The 23,424-nt window shown below is 40.8% G+C and overlaps 1 protein-coding gene across 7 annotated transcripts in view; it reads right to left on the bottom strand.

The window, feature by feature from the left end:
- LOC117810421 (A-kinase anchor protein 13) overlaps window positions 1–23,424 on the bottom strand; it is a 142,379-nt gene that overhangs the window by 106,839 nt on the left and 12,116 nt on the right. For all 7 annotated transcript variants that reach the window (XM_034680257.1, XM_034680256.1, XM_034680254.1 and 4 more), the window contains exon 2: window positions 8,170–8,213. In XM_034680257.1, coding sequence (XP_034536148.1) covers window positions 8,170–8,202 — 33 coding nt within the window. In that variant the 5' untranslated portion in view covers window positions 8,203–8,213. The remainder of the gene's footprint in view (window positions 1–8,169; window positions 8,214–23,424) is intronic.

The raw sequence follows: 23,424 nt of genomic DNA on the forward strand, positions 1-23,424 counted from the left end.
CGCACACATACAAAACAGATAGAACAAATTAAAGGAAGAGAAATCAAGTGAATCACAGATGTGTGTGATGTTATTGTGGATGGCCGGCAGAATAAAAACACTGCAGGTAATCTACCAATCAGACACATTCAGCATTGCAGGCCCTGCCCCTAAAAGCCCCAGGACCTTTGAAAAGTACTACCCCTCTAGCAGGGGCTTTTTTAGGGGGGAGATTAACTGCTCCTGAACTAAATTTAGACCCTGGCTCCACCAGTCGAAATGCACGTAGTTCCGGGGTAAAGTCCCTAGTTCTGGGGTAAAGTTTCTCTGGTCGAAAAACGCCTATAGTGATACTTGAAAGACAATAGAATATCCTCTAAATGAGACCATTGTTGTCCTTTGCAGAGTCAAATGTGTTGGCAGGGGGTGGAGGTGGAGATGCAGGGATGAGAAACATCTGTTGGAGAGGGTGGAAACACAGCTGGACAATGAGCACACACACATACTGAAACAACCTCTGTTGATAACAAGTCTAATGAGAACAATTAAACGTACGTTTTCAAGTGACACATATGTTTCTGGTTTAATTCAGACGCAGGAAGTGGACGTTTCAGAGCTGTGTCACGAGCACAAATGGCAAATGTGTTTCAGCCCCAGCAGCGTGCTCTCTGCTGGTAATAAGTGCTTAACAGAGTGACCTGCTGGGGTATTGACCTGCTAATCATGGGGCTTCAACAGGGAACAGGCAGCATCAAAAGAACAGCTGGAGGCTATGAACCCAGCCCCCTTTCTTTTTAAATATGCATGTGTGAGTGTAGCCTTCTCCCCACACGCTGCAACAATGCTGGGTTCAACTATCAAGGTGAGGAGGGGGTTGTGTGAGGTCTTCGCAGACACAGAGAGAAGAACCCACACCAGAGTTGCTTTATAGTTTCATTTGGCAGACACTTCATCCTAAACTTTAAATTATGTATTGTGCCGCCTGGGTCTATTTTCAACTTCAGCCAGCACAATGTGGATTTTTGCTCATCTTCAGCTAAAATCTACCAGTGAAAAAAAAAATACATAACACCTCTAAAGTATTTTTCTCCTCCTTAGTTACTGAGAATGCAACAGGCATACCTTCCCTCCCCTTTATTCAGTCCTGTTTCATGGAAACAGCTGTAATAACTGTATAAACAGACCATGAACAACACCTTAAATTTGATTTTCTCTAAAAAGCTGCTGTTATAAAAAAAGTTAAAGGTTTATGGCAGCACTTGCCTGACTGTGTGATTCATACCTGCTGGCATTTACACCTACTGTAAGACTTTTCTAGTAAGGGAAGCTAACAGTGGCAGATGCTTTTCTTGGAAGCAGAGTAAATCCAATTTTTTATGCTGTTTACCCAGAAATGTTCCCAATGGACAATGTAGGGGACAATTTACTGCAATTTTACAAACGTGCCACCAGAATTTAAGCGGCAGACACATTAAATCGACTCTGGTTGCACATTACTCTGATATTTAGCAAAGAAAAGCTACAGATTTCTCAAATTCACAAAGGCTGGTGCCATCCAGAGCACCATTAATCTGTGCTGCAGAGCATCACGTAGCTGAGAGGTCACACGTTCCTTCACCACAGCTGCTTCTGTGCCCATAGTCATGTGTCCTGTGTTACACACTGAACTGCTACCTGCTCATTTAATTGTAAGGCACTGTGGAAAACGTTGTCTGCTAAATGCCAAGAATGTAAAGAGCATGTTTACGGACATTTAGAACAGCAGAGCTGCTCTCTGTCATTGAAAGGACACTTTTTGTAAGAGCTTCTACTCCTCATCCTCAAAATGAAAAACAAATGATGCACCCTTTTCTACTTCCTCTGAAACAAACTCAAACTCTGTATCCAGGACTTCCTCATTGTGGATTTTTTTTTGGGCTAAAGTTACATTGCAGGAACACATAAGCCTTGACCTTTGGTTCCCTGGTTGTTTTTAAAGTTGTGATGTTGAAACTTGGACAAACAGTCACTTTTAGTCATTCAGGATCTGAAGTTCTCTTAATGTGCATTTTAAAACCTATCCAACAATTAGGAGCAGACTACTTAACCCCTGTGAGCTATCTCACTGAGAATGGCTCCTTGAAGTGTCTAAAATCTGAAGTCTAATGAGGCCTCACGGCCCGCCTGGATCCTCTGAAGAGTCTGACTGTAAATCACTGATAAGGTTGTCTGGGTGGTTAATGTGTGAGCCACTCCAGCCTTTACACACTCACACACACATACACACACATACTCCCTCTCTCTCTCGGACTAATCTTATTTCCTGTGTGCCTTCCTCACATGCTGGTAAGAGAGAGACCACTTGGACACTCCCTGATAAATGCCCCTCACGTACACACACCTATCAGACACCTACAGGCACAATGTGAATGAAGTATGTACAAATGGATCACATTATATTTTATTATTAACACAAGCTGGGTCACATTAAACACAGTCACAAATTCAGAAATACTGGTGGGCAAAACTAAGTATGTTCTTATAAAACATGTATGTTAATACTATTATAAAACAGCTTCTGGCTATATCAATAAACCTTTATGAAGTGCTTCCTTTGATTGTTGTTTGGCCTGGCTCAGGAATCAAAGCTGACCTTAGCAGCAGCACTCCTGACATAATGTGTTCTCCAAAGAGTGTCATAGAAACCCTCATTTTAAAAATCAATCTGCTTCATTTTGGATTTCTCCGCCTCTGTATTTACCACGGGCCCCTAGTGATCTTTGCTAACTTTTACTAACGTGACACCCTCTGCTAGCAGCCCACTGTTGCTCCTGTGTGCTCATTAAACAGCAGTGCTGAAGTCAAGTCACAAGTGGGTCTGAGTACCGGAGTCAAGTGTGACAACACTGATAAACAGTTTTAGCTAGTGGCAGCCATACTGCATACCATTGCTGGGTAGACAAGTGTTTAGAGAAGGAAAAAGGAGTCGCTTTTTTAAATGCTGATAAATTATGGAAACAATGGATCAGTGCACGGACTGGCCTTCTCTCTGATAACTGACACGTTTTGGGCAGCTCCTGACAACACCAAACTGCTTATAATCAAGCAGTGACTTTGAATAAAAAAATCAGCCATGAATGTGTGTTTAAAATTATGTAAAACTTATAAGTAATTGTGTATTCCTTGAGCAAAGTGTTGTGCTCTCTCCGAGTTAAGGCATGAAGGCTTTATTCACAACTGAAGGTAAGAGGGGTCATGACATTTTAAGGTTGTTGGGTGCAGAGAGCTGCACTCTGAAGATATCCTGTGATGACAATCAGGAACTTGAGCCACAAAGCAAACCTTTCAGCATATCAGTTGAACCTCACCAGAAGTATCAAGCTTTGGTTAGGGACAAAGAATAAGACGGGAGATTTAGAGCTGCTGGGATAACCTCTGCAGGGTGGTTGCCACACTCTGTGTGACACGGTGGGAAGATCAGTCATCTGAGAGAAGCTCAGCTACAAGCTGCACCTCCTTCACCTGAACCCCCTCATCTGGTTCCACTGGTGAGACGGCCACCCAGGGGTTTCCCTCAGAAGGCATCCCCAGCACAACAAACTAAGAAGACACCCTGAACAGACTGTGGGTACTCTAGAAATACTTTTTGTCACAGGTGATTCCTCACAGTCAGTACTTACGTATGTTACCCTTTTTTAGTCTGACCAACAACAGGTGCATTTCGACCAAGAGTTCCGGGGTCTTTTAGCCCCCAGAACTACTTTCCCCAGAACCAAAAGGTTCCTGTGACCCCATTGTTGTCCGCGTTTCGACTGAAGTCCAGGGTAGATTGTGCAAATCAGGCCAGTGACGTATGGAGAAAAAAATTATAAAATAAATAATATTTTGAAATCTCAATAAAAAAACTAAACTAGTATGTATATCCAGGAACTCCCTCTGTGTTTCAACAACTGTGTAAACTCCATAAACACTGTTACGTTCAACCGAAAGTCCCAGGACCTTTGAAAAGCACTACCCCCCTAGCAGGGGCTTTTCAGGGGGGAGATTATCTACCCCGGAACCAAATTTAGACCCTGGTTCCTCTGGTCGAAACGCACGTAATTCAGGGGTAAAGTCCCTAGGTAAAGTTCCTGCGGTCGAAAAACGCCTAACTAAACACAACTGCATCACAGATGTGTTTAGTGGTTACAACATGCATGAATTGACTTCAAAGAAAATAATTTTGGAGTAAATCCTTGTCATCCTATGGACCTTGTAGGATACTAGAAAAAAGCAATGTCCGAGTATGCAAGTTGTTTAACGCACACACAGTTTGCATTGAGACATTCCAATGGTAAACAAGAACATACAACCTCTCCTCATCACATAAGCCACCACATACTTCTCAGTATTTACAAGCTTACCTGTGGATTTGGACAGATGTAAAGGTAAACTCTGCCTCAATATGTCCCTTACATACATTTTTCAGGTCTTCTTATGGATGTAATAGATATAACCTACTAACTTAACAGACATTAATGTGAAATAGACTAGCATGCATCAGCAGAACGTACAACTTGCTGATTAAGTTTACTGCAGTAACACAAAAACTTTTGCACTTTTATTTTGGTAATTTTTTATATACAACAGTTATACCATAGACTGTATAAAATATGGACGTAGTGTCCATGACGTCACCCATCTGTTCCTGAGAGCTGTTTTCAAGCCAATCGACGGCCGCAGTCATATTGGAAATGCAGAACTCAACCAGGCAGAGTGTGACGTAAAGAGGCTGAGTTTGAGCCTCCTAGCCAACAGCTATGTGTTCCCGTCCGGGAGTCACGTCAGTCATGTCCTTATTTGGGCAAAAACTCAAAATCTTAATATCTTCTGAACCGTCATGTTAGAGAGATTAGCTTCGTAGGGCCAAACCGTTTGAACCAGACTGTAAACATGTTTATTAATGCTGCAAATATCGTCCTTTTGAATTGGTGTCTATGTGGTTTCCGGTGTTTCTGCAGCCAGCCTCAAGCGGATTCTCGATGTATTGCAGTTTATAAAACTTCCGCATGGGCTTCATAGTTTGAGACCGGAGGTTGCCGCTTGAGTTATACAATTTTTTTTTTTAGTATCTGCAAATTACTAGTGTTGTAGTACTCAAGACCGGTCTTGGTCTTAAGACGGATCTTGAAGCCGCTTATTTCAGGTTTTGGAATCGAAAGCATTTTTACTTGGTCTTGTCTGATATCGGACTGGGCGAACTCCGTATTTTATATCAAGACCGGTCAAGACCACCACTGATGCAATCTGTGTCCCTGTCATTACTGTCATTAAGAGAAAAAAACAAAACCTAAGGAGTCAAAAGAAAGGTAATAAAGACAAAACCATACCTTGTTTGTTGCTGTCAATTGTATTCAAAGCAAACTTATATAAAAATGAGCAGAAGTCTTTTATTTTGTTAACTCTCATAATGATTTTTCATTGATGTATATGGTCTTGGTCTTGCCTCGGTATTGCTCTGCCTTGGTCTTGGTCTTGACTTGGTTTCGATCCCTAAATGTCTTGGTCTTGTCTTGGTCTTGGTCTTGATGCACTCTGGTCTTGGACATATCTTGGTCTCGGTTAATGTGGCCTTGACTACAACACTACTAATTACTCTCCTAAAAGCAACTGTGAGGGCCTTTTATTTCATTTAGTTTGAAATAGCTCCAAAAGACAAGGCAATACTGTATGTCTCATCTCTTTGCTGATCATCTTTGCTGCACATGAGTAAATACAATCTCCTGACAAAACAAATATCACTCAGCTCTCATTTAACCATCTTACAGTGAAACTTTGCACAGGAAAATGTAAACAATGGCTTTTAATCCTGCTTGATTTAAATCATTTAATTGGATTTGTGACCTGATGACAGCGATGACAGGCATTAAAAATAAGTATACATTCAAAGTCAGTCCATTGGCTGATGGTCTGGTGATGGCATTAGTATCAAAGTGACTGTATGAGTCTGTTTTATAACTAGATGAATAATCCAAAGAGTATGTTTAAGTAAAACAGATGTAAGTGATTCTACCGCTTATCTCTTAACTTATGTCGTCCCCTGTCCATCAAATAGTTATGTAAAGCATGAACAGCTACATGCAAAACAGAGGACAGTAAGCAGAGCAATAAGTTGTATAAATATTTGCCAGTCGGCAAACATTAAAGATCCTATTGACTTGCATGCAGTTTGATGATGTGTTCTGCACTCTCTGGCCCTGCACACCCTCACTGTTGTTTTCAGTTATTACAGTTAATTAGACCGGTTCTCAGGTTAAGGACAGGCGGAGCTGTTCCAGGAATTATACGAGTTGACCTGCCTCCAGATACAGCACTAATAAGGATGATACAGGGGTAAGTATCCGCCCTAACAGGTGCCACAAACACACCTTCAGGCATTTCTACACAGACACAAATAGGAGGAGGTGTAATCAAACAAAGTGAAAACACCTGTGTGGGCGGACTCATGGTGTGAAGTGAAAAAATAGTGTGTGCACTGAAGGAACAGCTTCTATGGCCCTATCCCAATCCCCACCCTTACACGTTAGTAGGAACACACACCCGCAGGTCAGTGGGTGCTAAGTGCCGTCTCATTGTAAAATCATCAAGGTCCCGAGGGCTGTGATGCAGACTATTAACATAAATAGGTCTACATTTGCAGGACAGAATTTAATGCAAAAATTAGCGATGTGTATGTGTTTGTTTAGCCACCTACTAATAACTGTAGGGGGTTGAACTTGTATTGAAGTGGTATTAAATACATTTTTGGGAGAAATAACTAAATTTAAACAAAGTATGCATGATGGGAAAAAGCTGCAATTAAGTTCTAGAAGTGACATCATGTAAGTAATCACTTTTGTGTTGAATTAATCCATGCATGTGCAGATTTTTCAGGGAAATATTTAAAAGGGGGGGGGGTTAATATCTGCAGCAGCCTGCACAGTGATGCAGTGGTGAGTGCTATTGCATCCCAGCTACAAGGATTCTGGTTCAAATCCCTGGCTGGACAGGAGCCCTCCTGTGTGGAGTTTGCATGTTCTCCCCGTGCATGTGTGGGTTGTAAGCAGGTACTCTGTTTTCCTCCCACCGTCCAAAGGCTTGTTAATTAGTTACTCTAAATTGCCCCTGGGTGTGATTGGGAAAGATTGTTTGTCTCTACAAGTTAACCCTGTGACAGACTGGCGATCTGTCCAGGGCATACCCTGCCTCTAGCCCCATGATAGTTGGGACCATCATCGGCCACCCATAACCCTGAATGGAATAAACGGTATTAATAATGGATGAGTGGTTATTTGTAAAGAATGAACAGTAATGGATTTTCAGAATATTGATAGTTCTCTAAAATATGTAAACCCACTAATTCTAGATACACAATTACGGCTGGCACACATTACAGGATTCTTCAAACCTTCACACATTTAGAGACCACAGACTTGATGATAACAAAAGACAGATTGCACAAGATCTCTCTCTCTCTTCTGATCTTAAAGTGTGTGGTGTGCACTACTGAGCACACCACACTAACCGATTCTTCAGCAGAGAAATCAACCAGTTGGTCTTCCATTTCCGAGGTCCAAGAGACCTTTGTTTTCCCCGGCGCCATGTTTTTGTTTGTTTTTACTTCCTCTTCCATCAGTCAGCTGAGTCAGCTGCGCCTTGATTGGCTTTTGCTCCGGTACACGTGACATTACACACTCTGCGTGCTCGGCTCCTCTCGGAGCATCCCACACACTACAGGATTTCTAGTCGCAAATATTAAACATGTTCATTATTTACGATCTCTCCTTATGAGGCCTTCCGGGCAGCTACGACCGAACAAAATCACTTTTAACACACCCCACACCACAGGAAAATCAGATACGATGTTGTTTGCAAACATCAGACAATCGGGCCTTTGCTGGCTTTGATCGTAAGAGGGAGATCGGGACAAAAATCAGCCCGATTATCCTGCAGTGTGTACCCGCCTTTACACAGTGCAGAAATTATTATCATTTTAACACACATCTTCTTTCCAGGCAACCCGTGATGTCATGATAGCGTCCTATTCTTCATTTCATACCATTGCAAGCCCTCATGGACTCACATGCACAGCACGCCTGATTCCATTGAAGTCCATGACAGCTCAGTGCTTAGGCTATAGGGTGGGGATTGGGGTTGGGTCTTTGTAGTTCTATCATAAGTTGTGATACTTACATATAATGGAGCTTGCTGGGGGTTGAGTTTCATGTCCCTGGACACTGTAAAAAAAGAAAAAACAGATGTTAGAACTTTGTTTGATGTAATTCCTGTATTCATCCCCTGCTTGTGTTGCATACTTGATTCTAATTTGTCAAAACTCTACAACAACAGTGTATTATTTCTCCACAGCACGTGTTGCCATAACCTGATTCCATGATTCCATTATTGATTCAACAAGAAAAATCTAAATAATCAGTATAAAGGAGTTTACACACAGTTTACCTCTGCCTGTTGACATTGTGGTAAAAATGGTAGTTTCTGTTAGTATCCTAAAAAGACCCCTTGTCTTCGCACTGGGGTCCTTCTCATCCTGTTGGGGTTCCAGTCAAACTATAACAACCTGCTCACTATACAATACCACTTAAATGTTAAACAAGATAATGTGTTACATCAGTCATTTATTGTTTTCTTTTTTTAGCCCCTTGGGAGCGGTGCATAAGCTGTCAACACAGCAACTACAAATAATACATAATAAAATTGATACGACAAATAATTTAGATGCTTAATAAACAGCAGGCAATGACCAACATTATCATTTTAATTATCATTTTAATAGTGTCTAACTTCTGAAAAAAAATATTTTAATATTAGGCATCCTTTTAATAACATTTGCATTCTGCAGTCTGTTGTGTGTCGCTGGGCAAGAAGTGTAAAGTGCACAGCCATATTAAATCTTTTAACTAAAGCAGCTGACTTGCTGACCCCTCTCATACAACAAGGAGTCATGTTGGCCTCTGTTGGAGTCAGAAAAAGCTCTAGTTAATCTACCCCCCGAGCTTTATACCCAGCTCCAAAGATGAGACAAAGTTAGGGGCACGCTAACGGTGCATTTAGTACTTGCCAAAATGTTGAACTTTTGCTCCATGGCTACATGACACATGTGTTAAGCGATACTTTTGTGATGCCATCATTGAAGAAATAATGAGCAGATCCTTGGATTATTGGCTAACATTTGTAGGTTTTATGCTCATGATGTGGATAATGCTTTTTAACTACTCCTAACTATAATCCTCCAGAGACAGAAGCATGCACCAACTCTGTGATCAGATACAAGGTCAAGTATTCCTGCGTGTTGATTCATTGTTTTGCTAATAAACCCAGGAAAACAAATTGAAAGAAAGGGAGGTTATATTGGACATTAGAAACACTTTATATTTGAAATGTTTCAAAGACAGTAACACTTTTATTTTGTATACAAATGTAATGAAAACTGTTGTTTCTGTTGAAGTTTGAATGCAGTTGTAGTAAATATTATCATTTTCAATCAATATAACATTTAAAATGGTGCCTAGTGTTTGATTTTTACAAATGTTATACTCTTATCACCAACTTGCATAATAATTTGGCACACTCATTTCTGCAGATTCTACATTTATTTAAAAATACAGCAGAAAATTATCATTTTAACCACACAGTTGAAGAAATATATACACTATCTGACTTCCTTTGAAAACAACTGTTAACATAGTTTTTAAAATATTCACAAAAATGCAACTTGCATAATAATTTGGAAAACAGTGTACACAACAGAGTTTGGTTTTGTTTGCACATAATGCATGTATATATAATCAGTGCAGCATCAGAACATTGTTGTTGACAAGGTTATAGTTAAGCTTGACCCTGGCTGCAGTCCCAACACTCAGTGGGAGGTTAATAGTGCATGAGTACAGAACAGACACACACTGAATCACATGCAGGACCACACACACACCTATCATCCAACCATAACTGCCAAGTCTCCATTTGTGCTTGTTTATTCAAAGACAGGCGCGGTGGTGACGAGGTATGTTTGTGCGCTCCTGCCTCCTCCAATCACCTGTTGGTGTTTCACCAAGCCAAACAATAAAACATGGTGCAACATTGAAACACACTTCTATGTCTCTAACATGTATGTCCCTTTAGTCAGGAAGATCAGGTAACAGGATTTACCGACTCATGTTCTCATTTGATTCTCTACTCCATGTCTGGGATGCAGAAGTCAAAGCCGTTTTCTGGGCACAGGGTCAGAAGCAGCGGGTGTGTAATTACATCCAAACAAACATATAAGCTACAGACTTGGGGACAAATGGATTGGGAACCGTACTCTTCAACTTTCTTGAAGACATATTGGTCTGCAAGGATTCATCAAGGAGTCCGGGGACGAGTCGGATTTGGGGGCCTGCATGCTTCTCAGTTATTTGCAGAGACAATTTTCTTTTGTTTGCTGTTCCCTGGCACTAAAACAAGTCCTTGCTGCTGGCCTCAGTGGTCAGCAGTGCATTAATCACATGAACTCCACAGCGGGGGAGGCGGCGACAAAAGGCCAGGACCTAATGAGTTCAGTCGAAAAACACCAAAGGAGTCAATGTTGGACTTGACAGAGCGCTGAAGCGAGGCGAGGCCAATTCACTTTCAGCAGCCCAATCCAAACATTTTTCCTCTTTTCTGCTAAATAAATAGGCTCGAGGGAGAATTAGGCGGATCAGGTAAGGGGATAATCAGTAGCTCTAATAATACTCTGGAGTCTAATCCTCTTGCCTTAAGTGCACTGGGCCAGAGACCAGCTTTTTTCACCACATGCATGACTTTGACTGATAAGACTGTCGCGTAATGTCCCCAATATACCCAGCACTTCTTCTACTTTTTGATATTTCTGCATATTTGGCACCTGTTTGTCTCTCTTCATGAGTAACCCAATGTGCATGAAACAGCGGTGGGTCAAGAGTGCTTCAACAGGCCTCACTGACATCATTGTTGACTGTAGCAAGTGTTTGGTCTCTGACATTTTTTCATGCAACATCTTCATGACCACGGAGTGACCTAACCCGTTACATAACTAGGAAAAAAAAGAAAACATTCGTGAGGAAGTCGGTGCATTGCTACAGTCACTGTTTTCACAGTGGAGGAGAAGAGTTGATAACATTTACTCACAGAGAGAAGGTTTCTGTGCCCTTTATCGGCTCTCTCCTGCTTTACATTCCCCACACATTCACACCTGGCAGCTCAACACAACAGCTCAGTCTGCAGCTGTAATGATCTCCTTTTCACAGTTGTTAAGGGAATGGATGCCTTTGTCATACACTGATTTTCCAAACAGTCGGTCTGAATGTTCGACAGTCTGGATGCACAAATATATGATACTTCTAGTGTTTATCTTTATGAAAAAGCTCTTCCAATGCTTCTTTATTACGTCAAGAAACATCCAAGAAGAAAACCTGCTGTATTAAAAACAATTGAAGGAAATGTGAGATTATACATGGGTGTCTGAGGTGCGAAAGGACATTCTAAAGATTCATTGTATTGATTAACCATCCTGTTATGTTCGTTTCTCTGGAACAGCAATAATGTTTCTTGGTCAAATGTGAAAATACACATTTTTTTAAATTACATTTTTAACTCCATTACTAACCATTCAAATCAAGATTAAGTCCATTGGTGTTCTTTAATTATCACAGATCATGGTTCAATGAGGATAACTCATTCATTTTTCATTTAAATTAATGTTAAAACTTTTTAATGGAGAGCCCTAAATATAAATACAATCATTTTTGATGACATAGATTTTTGATTATTTTATTTTACATTTTTATTTATTTTTATTTTTATGAAGTGATGTTGATAAATTAACATGACACCTCTACTGTCACATGCTGCCCAGATTTTTATGCTTCATTTAGCTGGTTTGAAAGGCATATATTGCCTAAAATAGACTTTAAAATGGTCAATTTGACCCGCAACATAACAGGAGGGTTAATTTGATAATTCTGTTGTAGGCACGCCTGCAACTACCTCTGCCATCTTTGCATCAAAGCTAAAGAAAAAATATATATTTTTGTTGTTTTAATTTGAGACAATCAGTACTTTTACATGACTTTACAAATTGAACTTACTGCACTATTCAGACTAAAACTAGGCTTTGACTCGGATGTCAAAAAGCATTTAGGAAGCCGGGTATCGAAGAAAACCTCAACAGAAGAAGAAGATAAGTAAACAAGACAAAGCTATCCACATGGCGAGTGCAAAAGTGGTTTTCACCACTGAGTGTACAACCAGTTTGGTTCCAGCTAACTTGTTTGTCCAGTGTTTTGGTATGTGAAGTAATAGGTCAACCAGAGGACGGTTCAATAGTAACTAGCTGAAAGGGGGGCTTATCGCCACCTGGCGCAGTGTAGAGGGACATTACTTGTCAATACATTGGTGCTTCTACCCTGGGACAAGGACAGTAGTCCAATCACATTGCCTAATCAAACTGCAGCTTGACTTAACTGTCTTTCCACCATCTGCACAAACCACTTGGTCATTATCATGATAAGCCTTGTTTACACTTAAGTGATAGGGGGCAATACTGAAAGTGTTGTAAATGAAGAGAATACTATGATACACAGTGGACCCTTCACAGGGCTTCCAATCTGCATTGCTTTAATGTGTAGTTACATTTTTGAGGAGGTGCACATCAGGCTATGTATGTAAGCTTCTGTGTAGGTCATAGACTGTATAAGTAATGGATGTAGTATCCGTGACGTCACCCATCGTCCAAGTGTTTAACACATCCGCATTGTTTTCAATTCAGGTTGGTACAGGTCTGTGTGAACACTACAGCCTATATCCAAGATTTGTTGTCCTGTCCTGTCAAGACTCCCATCTCCCCTTGTTTCGGTCAGCTGTGGAAAATTTGGGGGGGCAGAACATCTGAAAATGTCTGGAAAACTTCAGGAGTGCACTTGTGTGCATATGTGAAAGTGTTCCATACAGTCTCTAAATGTATGATGACAGAAATCAAATGAATGAGATTGCCTGTCAAGTAAAAGGTGAATGACAATTTCAAAAGTAACTAAAAGGGAGGATGATTCAGCGTAATGTCTTCATCATGTGATATTATTGTTCCACTGGTTGCTTAGGATTTTTGAAGGGACACTTTATTATTACACAACTTCCACTTTGTTGTGACTTTCAATCTAAGCTAGTAAACCAGTCTAAAATAGCAAACATGTTCTGCCTCCCATGAAGGAATTTCACAGCTTGTCTAATCACATTCTATGGTTTCAGAGGCTGTTAAAAGGAACCTCTGGAGCAGTTATAAATCCTTACTGGATCATTCAAAAGTTACTCTATAAATACACTTAAACTGTGTAACATACCCGCTCAGCTCCTCATGTTTGTTTTTCTGTGTTTTTTTATTAAAAAGTGCAATTCAAAACCTGCTGAGACTCCTGTTGGAGAGGAGTGGATATGGGACATAAAAGATGGTTTATAAAATACAGATTTTTTTACCACTAAGCTTGAGTCTCCGAAGTAACCAAATATTAAAATTCCTACCATCTATTATCAAAATACATAAGGCTGAAATGTAAGTATGTTTCTGGTCAAGTAAAGATGGTTGATATTACTTAATTTTGTCCTCATTCACTCATGAAAGAAACCATCTTTATGATCATTATCATGTCAGATGAGTGCTTGACTTTCTTCACAGGCTGAAGTTTGGGGTCTTATTTTGCTGTATAGAGCTCAACACCAGCATGCATTCAGTCCATCTGATCTTGTTTTCTCCAGCAGTCTGCAGAGTGCTTTATGTAGGGGGTGTATAAGAGAGGTGGGATCCAACCAAACAACAAATCAAACCAAACGTAAAAAATCTGCTAAAGAGGATACAAGCTGTGTGGAGCTGCAGAGGTGGGTGTTCAATCTGTGTTCATCACAGCAAGACACTCTTTCACAAGAAAAGGACTTGGTTGTTTCTATTCAAAACTGGCAACGTCCGTCAATAACAGTCACCACGCTGCTGTCGATTTGACTGCATGACCAGTTGGCCTCAGATTTATAATACAGTATGGTGGGGCTGACAGTTTGAGAGTTCCTGTTGGGCAGCAATGCTAGCTCTGAAAGTAAATGGGGAAATCCTGAAATATCAACATCTGAAGGTTATTTTTAACTACTGCAGTGGATGCTACAGAAACTGAATGAGCCTGAATTTTCTCAGATACCAGTTCAAGGTATTACGCTGAAACAAGATATCTCAGTGCTCAGGACCTAGGCTTGTAGGTCAAGTTACAAGGAGCAGTGGGTACGTCATCAGTTCAAATGAAAGAAGAAAAATTGGAGAGACTTAGGAAATAAAAAAAAAAACAACACTATGTTCTTGTTTGTAAATTAAACTTATTAGACATCAATATAAAGTTAGACTTTACATAAAAGAGGACCATGCCTCTGTTAAACTGACAATGTTTAAACCAATCACCTTGAGAGAGTAACTGGTTTAATATCTGTTTCATAAATAAGATGTGTAAATAAAAATTATGCGTTATCCATGCAATTCAGGAAAAAGGCCCAACCAAACACAGTAACAGAAGAACCTTGGGAAATTACATCCCCTAAGCTCACCCCTCAGCCACCCGACACCTGCTTATGGAGATTACACAACCCATTAACTCCACCTAAAACACTGGGTGCAGCCTGCCTTCTGCCAAGCTCCTTAGCATCTCCATTATGGCAGAAAATAATTCTCAACTGCTGCCGAAATTCAATTTTCTTTCTCTACAGACAAGAAAGCCCACAAGAAGCCGGGCATCGACCACGCTCAAGTGTACAGAGGTTACAAATGAGCCTAATAATCAGGAGACAAAAAGCCCCACAATGCTGGGATAGGCGTGGTGATTCACCAAGTCCAGGCTGTGAATGGACGTTTCATAGCTTCCTCCACAGGTCCCCTGGCTATCAGAATAAGCCATAACAGCCATGTGACTGCAGCGTGAATGGAGGGATGAATAGGATTAGCTTCACCAGTCATTAATCAGACTGTCTCTTACACCCTCTCCAATGATCAGCTGAGGATTCCCGGACTCCACCACATGCACAGGACAGACCGTGACTATTGCGTGTTACCTGACATTTAAGTCAGCAGCTTACAGTATGTGTTGCCTTTGTGTGTGACAGGAATTTTCTAAAGAAGAGAGACCCCTTTTGTCAGTAAGACTCACCAGCCTGCCATCACACATGATTCAATAATCCTCCCTGGACAGAGGGAGGTAAATGTCACAGACAAGTAAATAACAGTTGGGTTGAATAAAGAGAGTGGAACAGCTTTTTTCAGTCCACCTGTAGCTATGAGATGCTATTTCGACAACCATGCTTGCATCTTTGTTTTTTAATGTTTTGTTTACAAGCATCCTTATTCTTCAATTACTACGCTGAGGCAGTGTTTGCGTATTTTTGCAAGTTGGTGCCACCCCTGGATTAGTGGATTAATGTGAAATAGCAGGCAGAAAAACAAAAAGCTGCATACACAAATCTGTGTATGCATGTGTGCATCCCACAGCCAGTTGCTATGTTTCTATCACATGAACTCATTTGATATTAGCAGCAGAGGCATTAAGGAAGTCTCCAGGACATTTTACACCAAAAGAGCTACTTCACATTTAAAGAACCTTGTAGGAGACAAAAGATCTGATTGGTTGATACCATTCAGAAGACGAGCAGAGCACAAATGGTTTGACCTTCTCTGACAATGTAGCAAAATAATACCCTTGCAGATCTGCTATTACTATTGTTATCATACCACAGAGTTTATGAGGCAAGGGACAATGCAAAATAAACCTGTATGATATCAATTAACCTTCCCAATTGCAATGTGCCTGTGTGCAATAGTCACACTTAGGGCTGGGTGACAATTCCATAATGATAACTACTGTGATTTCTGTAAATTAAATTATGCAAATAACCTCAACCTGAGAATAAGAAGAATATACAAACTAAAACTTCACAAAAATCTCATCTTACACAAAAGATCTGCTTCCTGTTAGCACCGTCAGAAGTTACAGATTCAAGAAGCTTATCAGAAAACTAAATCCAGATACAAGCTAACAAACTGTGGTTATTTCAACTTTCACCCAGGAACAAAAATGTGCCTTTAAATTTGAATGAGATAATGATTTGATATTTATCGTGATAATTATCAAAATCGACTGATATTAAAGCTGGGGTTAGTAGTCAGATTTAGATACACTTTTTGTTGTACTGGTTAAAATGATCTTTATGTCCCGATGGCAATCAACACATAATGTGTTCTTAAAAGAGAGTGAAAAAAAGCCGCTATCTACAGCTGGAGTAAACCTGGGAAAACACCAACCAATCCCTGCCATCAGGAGCCAAATTATGAAACGTATCAAATCCAGTCCCGCCCACCTCCTGCGCGTACATTACATATTTGTTTGTGTTTTTAACTTTCACTATGATAATGTCTTGGTGTTTTCTTACCGCTGAGTGAGACATGAGTTGACGTAGTGCAAAACACAAAACACACTGTTAGACAGAGCCCTGAGGAAATGCTACATTCAAATTCATGCTAGTTTTCTGTGACTGCCAACCCTAGCTTTAAGTATTTTATCGTGATGACATAATTTTCAATATCGCCCAGCTCTAGTCACACTGCAGGACACGCAATGTCTAGCATGTGTCCTGAAATATATCATGCTTCCACTTTTTGTTGCTTAATACAAAACAAAAAGTCACCAGTTTCTCATATTCCATGATTAATCTACAATAAAGTCTGTCTGATATCACATTAGTGCAGCCCATCACCATATGACCACTGTGCACGCAGAGCCTTTGTGTCACATGACTGTAAACAAGCAAAGGATGCTGCTGCTGTCATATATTGTGTTGAAGGACGCTCAAGGCAGACATGTAGTTTAGACGAGGTTGCTTCCCAATGCATGCATTCCAGTTATCAGCATCACCCCTTCCTGGTGCTGCTTAACACCATCATTGCATATGCAGGCTGCTAACAGAGCAAACATGTCACTAATGTGTACTTTAAGTAGCTACAACCTGCAGTGACAGAATAAACATTGTTGCAGCCTTAGAGGAAGTTGATGACATAAACACACCTGTGTCAGCAGCATAACAACTTAAAGTCCCAAAACATATAATGAGCTATTATCTCAGTATTTCTAGTCCATTTGAACTTAAAGAACCAGCTCCTGACCTTGTGGCCCATCATGTTTATCTTCCAAAGTAAACTGTTGCAGAATCTTTGAGATCAAAGCGAAGCACAATAGATCGGACCAGTGAGCAGTGAGTAGATCAGAGGTGACCGAGGCTCGTGATGGCATCAACAGAATCTTTTCTGTCAGCATCACTCTCTCAGAGACTTCCTGGAGGGACATCAGAGCCCTCCTGTTTTTAGGACATAAAAGCAGTGTGATTGTATGCACGATCCAAAGGTGCCAATCTGTTTCGGACATGATCTCCCTATGTGCTCATTTATATTGCACCTCTATTCATTTATGAGGCCATTATCACAACTTAGATAGGTGGATTGCTGCAGACTTATCTTATCTACAAAATGCTTGGAAATGTTTACCATCATTGTTCTAGATGATCTCTTGCCTTAAATCTCAGACATTTTATGAAACATTTGCAGAATCTTAAATATGTCTGCTGAAAAAGAGCAAAAGGATCATCAAACCTGTCCTGCGTATAAAACAACAAGAAGCACACAAAGCCAGTAGCTGCTCAACAGGATGCAGAAGCCAGTGCTGATAATGTTAAACAGGTCACATTGTTTGAACTTAACATACATACATGAATGTCCAACTATACATCAAAGGTTTATCTCCGAAAAGCTACATAGTGCAGTCTTTCTAGGTCAGAAACTGCCCACCGGTCATTAATTAACTTGAAGCATGTCAATGCAGATCTGTGTTACGGGGACAACAGTTACCTGGGGCTGCTCCTTTATGATGCTTTTTTAAACTGGCCGTTCAAAGTAAGCTGCAGAAGAGGACATGGAGACACCTGTAAACAAGGGACAAAAGCCCAATATAGATCTGAGGTGTCATCCAACACCAGGCCTCTGTGTTAACAACAGAGACTGGACTTTGGTCTCAGAGAGAGGCAGGACCTCCTCCATAGAGGCGTGCCTGCTCTAGAATAAAGTAGACAAGGACAACTTGGCCTAGATACCGTGCTCTTTTTCCTCATACGTACACAAGACATACATTAAAAAGTTGCGGTAATGTGGTCTTAAAATAAAGTCCAGCTGCAGTTTTCTGATTGTGAGCAGAGTCAATGAGATCCTTTGGCTAAAACTCTGAGATTCAGGGGTTTAACGGCCAATTGAGTTCCCCTTGAAGTGAGACCTCATGATACAGTAAGGAGCTTTGGGTATGAAACTACACCAAATGGCTGTCAAGTGTGCCAACAACAGTTTCAGACTCAGAGCCTGGTGAGAGACAAAGTTTACAGACTGACCTTTATGGATTTTCATCTGAACCTTCTAGTTCTTTTGTTAGCATGTTTTTTTTCATGCCAGATGAGTTGTTGGTAGGGCTGGGCGATAATTTGATAATGATAATTACCGTGATATAATTTTTCTCAATATAAATATGACAAATGTTTGATAAAAATTATATATTTAAGCCTGTAATTACAGCCCTCAACCACTGGAAAGAGGGTTGCTACTGTGCCTTAAACGCTAGTTGCCACCCAACATTAAACAGAAGAAGAAGATGGCATTGAACAGCCAATCATGTCGCAGGGAAAGAGGTAGGTGGGCTCAAAGACGATTGGAGCGGAAGGTTAACGCAGCTGAAATAATCGACAGCGACACTGACGAAAATGTTTAATGTCTACTGTGATCGTAAATAACAGTGATGCATTAACTGCACTGTGGGGGGGAAAAAAACTCTGCCCGTAACACTTGGTAACCTTAAAAGGGAGCGCACTACTCAATACTCTATAAACTGATACACAAATTATAATTTGATATCTGAGAAAAATAAGAATCTACAAACTCAAACTTCACAAAAGTCTCATCTTACACTTTAGACCTGCTTCCTGTTGGCGCCGTCAGAAATGAGGGATTCAAGAAGCTTATCGAAAAACGAAATCCTGATACAAGCTAACAATTTGTTTTTGTTCAACTTCCACTCAGCACCTAAAATCTGCTTTAAATCTAAATGAAATAATGATTTGAAATTAATCGTGATAATCATCCATATGGACTGATATGAATTTCTTGGGGTCACTTTATGAAACTTCTCCTTGGATGTTCATTCAATCCTCTAAATGTAATGCTAAGCTAGAAGCTGGTAGTGCCATTTATGTGCCAGTCATATCACCAGTATCCACTCTGGGTATATTCTCTGATGGCAACTGAATCAAATCATATTATGTTGGAGTTGGAGCTGATAAATGTTTAGCAGCAGCTGATCATCCTGAAATTATCTCAAAGAAGAAAAGAGAGAAGACGTAAGAGGAGATGAATTGAACATCTGCTGAATCAGTTGGCATTCAATGGACACCAAATTGAACATCACAGTTGTAAACACAGCTTCTGCACTGACCAAAACTGGACATTCTTGTCTCAAAGGCTACAGTGCTTTTCTGTCCAAATAAGGTTTGGTTGCAAACATCAACAAAGTGTGACTCATTGCTTGTCTTCTAAAAACTCTTAACGACCTTATCAGTCCAATTCTTGAAGAAGTATCCTGAACATGTTGTCAGCAGCTTGGTTCCTCAATGAATGCTTAACTTTTGCCTTCAAATGAGGCACAGTGTTTGAGGATTAAGGCTTGGTGTGGCTCAGCTGGGTTTGATATTTAACTCAGACTTTTGTTTGACCTCTCTTTCTGTCCCTCCATAGTTAACCGCCTACTTACTGGCCTACAACTACAACATACTTCACACTGACTGATCCCTTATAGCTATAACCCCAGAGAAAGCACAGCACCCTGCTCTGTGTTGAACCCTTTTATGACTTTTTTTATAGTTCACCATCAGCTTTGCTTTTCTTGGGCACGGCTAAATTAGTCATGACTACGTCACCTCCTCAACAACGCCGCCACAGTAACCTGGACACAGCATGTTGACCACTATTTAGATAGTCACGGCTGTTTGATTTAATCAAACCCAGCTATTGTCCCCATGGGCAGATATGAGGCCATCGTGGTGATGTGACCTCACCCTGCTACACAAAAGCTGCCTCTGTGCACAGACTGCACACAAACGCTGGCTGACAACACAGGGCTGGGGGATGAAAGGTCTCCTCAGTGTTTGGTGACAGTTATTACCCTCTCCACTGAAACCAAATACCTGTGAGCCTAGATAGCATTATCTTATTGAGAGGCACACTGGGGGCTGGCCTGTAATCAGGGCCCGGGCCTTGATCAGCACTCCTCCCCTGGTTTGATGCTGCTCCCTCCCCCCCTGTTTCCACATCGTGAAGCCATGAGGTGCTCCGCAGTTTTTAACCATTTTTAAACAATCTGTTGGGAAACATGTTAAAGGTAAATACCTCTGTCAAGTCTCTGTGGTAATACGCAGGTAGCAGCCACAATACATGCCAGTAAGGTAGTGGTCCCATCAACAAAAAAAAAAAGTCTGGCACAACATCATAGACTGTATAAATAATGGACATAGTATCCGTGACGTCACCCATCTGTTCCTGAGCGCGGTCTTGAAGCCAATCGGCGGTGGCAGCCATATTGGAAATGCGGAACTCAACCAGGCAGAGTGTGACGTAAAGAGGTGGGGTTTGAGCCTCCTAGCCAACAGCTATATGTTCCTGTCTGGGAGTCAAGTCAGTCATGTCCTTATTTGGACAAAAACTCGTAATCTTAATATCTTCTGAACTGTGGCCTTAGAAAAAAAATCACCCCTTACAGTGTGTGGCGATAGAGAAATTAGCTGCATAGAGCCAAGACGTTTTTTGAACCAGGCTGTAAACATGTTTATTTCTGCTGTGAAGATCGGCTTTTTTGAATTGGTGTGTATGTGGTTTCCGGTACCTCCGGAGCCAGCCTCAAGCCAATCCTTGATGAATTGCAGTTTTTAGCACTTCCACATTGGACTCATATTTTGAGACCAGAGGTTGCCACTTGGGTATTATGCAGGTAGCAGCCACAATACATGCCAGTAAGGTACTGGTCCCATAAAAAAAAAAAGTCTGGCACAACATGCATGATGATTATCTTTCATCCTGAGCTTTGTACAGATTAATCAAAACATTATGTGTCGGCTAACACATACATCCCCTAATCACCAAGCGTAGTATAGGGATGCAGCATACGTTAAGGTCCCATATAATGAAAAACACATTCCTCCTTCCCTATGCATTGATCCAGCAACCCTGAAAAAGCCTCTGCAATGTTTTTGTTGCCCACCTAGCGGAAAAACATAGCTTCTACAAGGTGACTTGCATTGGTGCTATGGTGACATAACAGCAGGAGTGATTGCAAAAACTACTTGATTCAATCTATTGTGGTTTTGCTTCAGTGTTGCACACTCAAAAAGTCAAAGGTTAGAGCCACAAATGCCAATTTGCTCTGTTATTGGTTGGAAAAGCCAACACAAATTTCTTTAATTTGTCCTTGCATCAGCGGACCAGAGAAGACAGTGGGCTACAGTTGGTGATAATTTGTTGTGTGCCAACCATTAACAGTGTAAAGAATGGATAATGTCACTTCATTTCCGCCCATTGTGAGAGTTGAACCTAAAAGGCCGCCTCCCTGGGCGCTGACATATTGCGCTGGTGCAGCCAAGGCATACAGGAAATCTGGCTGGTAGCGTCACAGGACTGAAATCCCATTCTTTGCACTGACCAAAAAAACGCATTCAAGTTATTGATAAAACATCAAAGATACCTCAGGTGGGTACAGTGCACAGCAGAACAGATTATTGTGTTGATCTGAAGCGAACACTTACAGCTACAGAAAGTTAACGTGTTCATTACGTTTTCTTTCACTGTTCGTCCTCTACTAATCCAGAATGCTGCAGGAAACCACATTTGTCATATCCCTCTTTTTAATGAATTAAAACTAAACTCCAAAGACTGCTTCAACGACAAGGATCAGTAGGTAGTTGGGTTTGTGACAGAATCAGGTCAGAGTCACCACCTTGTGATTAACAGTTTTCTACAAAAAACATTGGCTTAGTACTGGTGCTGGTTCTTCTGGAGTGCTCACCATGTTTGTTTTGGTGTTTGTCAGCCTCTGCATGTGTTTACACCAGTTTGCACCCTCCCCCTTCAGTCAACCTTTAAGCAGCCAATCAGTACAGATCACTGCATGTGGATAATGAGGTTAGAAACTCAGAGGTTGCAGATTATCTTCACAGGCTGCATTTGTGATGTTATTTTGCAACCAAATTCAAACTCTTGCTTAAAAGATACCTGGGATATGCTGTAATCAGCTAAAATGGCCATTTTATGGAACCTATAATATCTTCTGAGTCGACTAGTAGTTATTAGTTGAAGCAATAAGTCAACTAAGCGATGGACATTTAGGATGCAAGAAAATGCTTTAAGTTTGTGGGCTGGTGTAGCCAGAAAAGACATCACATAAAGACTTTCTTGTCTGTGCCATGGTCAGGGTTTGACTTCCTATTTCCAAGTGGAGTTTGAGTTGAGAGACAACATCTTAATAGTCTTTGAGAGTCTAAGTTGCGGTGTTAATCTTCTTCAATCTCTGCAGTGAAGCAAATAAGCACATTTTCCAAAACGTCAAACTTTTTCCTATGGCTAATATAAATTCTGCTGCCACATTAAGGGCATGATGACCCCATCAGAAGAACTCAATTTTTTTAAAGTTTTCTGATGAAATGTTCTTACAACTTGGGCCAAGAAGCCTGCAGAGGGATAAACACTACCCCATCTGTAAATGTTCAACATACTCCAAAATAAGCAGGGCAATTTCTGCTACTAGAAATAGGCCGCACTTGGCAATCCAATTTCTCATAGCACTGTGATAGGTGATAGCAAGGTGAGAAATGTGATTTCATCTTATTTAAAGAAGCACACGCGGGTATAAAATGTCTCAAAATGATCAATATGACATTACACTATCAACTTGCTGCACTTCAGCCCCGGTGTGTTAAATAACAAACAGGCAGGAAAAGGGCAAAATAAAGAGGGCAGAGGAGCAAAGAAAACAAGCAGAGGGACTGTGAGACTTCGGAGTTTTTGAAAAGGAAAGTGGCCGTGAGTCCCGTTTAAGAGGTAAGTAGTTTAGCCTGAAGAATCCCGACCAAGGCAAACTTTAGTCTCACAGCAGGTCTGATCAGATTACCATTACCCCCCTGCAGTAAAGGCTGATTTCTATTGTCTGGTTGCGTCATATCAATTAACAAATCAACTTAAACCTGAACCTTTCGAGAAGCAATGATGCAACATGTTTTGCAGAAAAACAGTCAAAGCTCTACCATTGAACACAAAGATTAGTTCTATCATCTAACAAT

The sequence above is a fragment of the Notolabrus celidotus genome, chromosome 3 (genome assembly GCF_009762535.1).
Source record: "Notolabrus celidotus isolate fNotCel1 chromosome 3, fNotCel1.pri, whole genome shotgun sequence".
Lineage (NCBI taxonomy): Eukaryota > Metazoa > Chordata > Actinopteri > Labriformes > Labridae > Notolabrus > Notolabrus celidotus.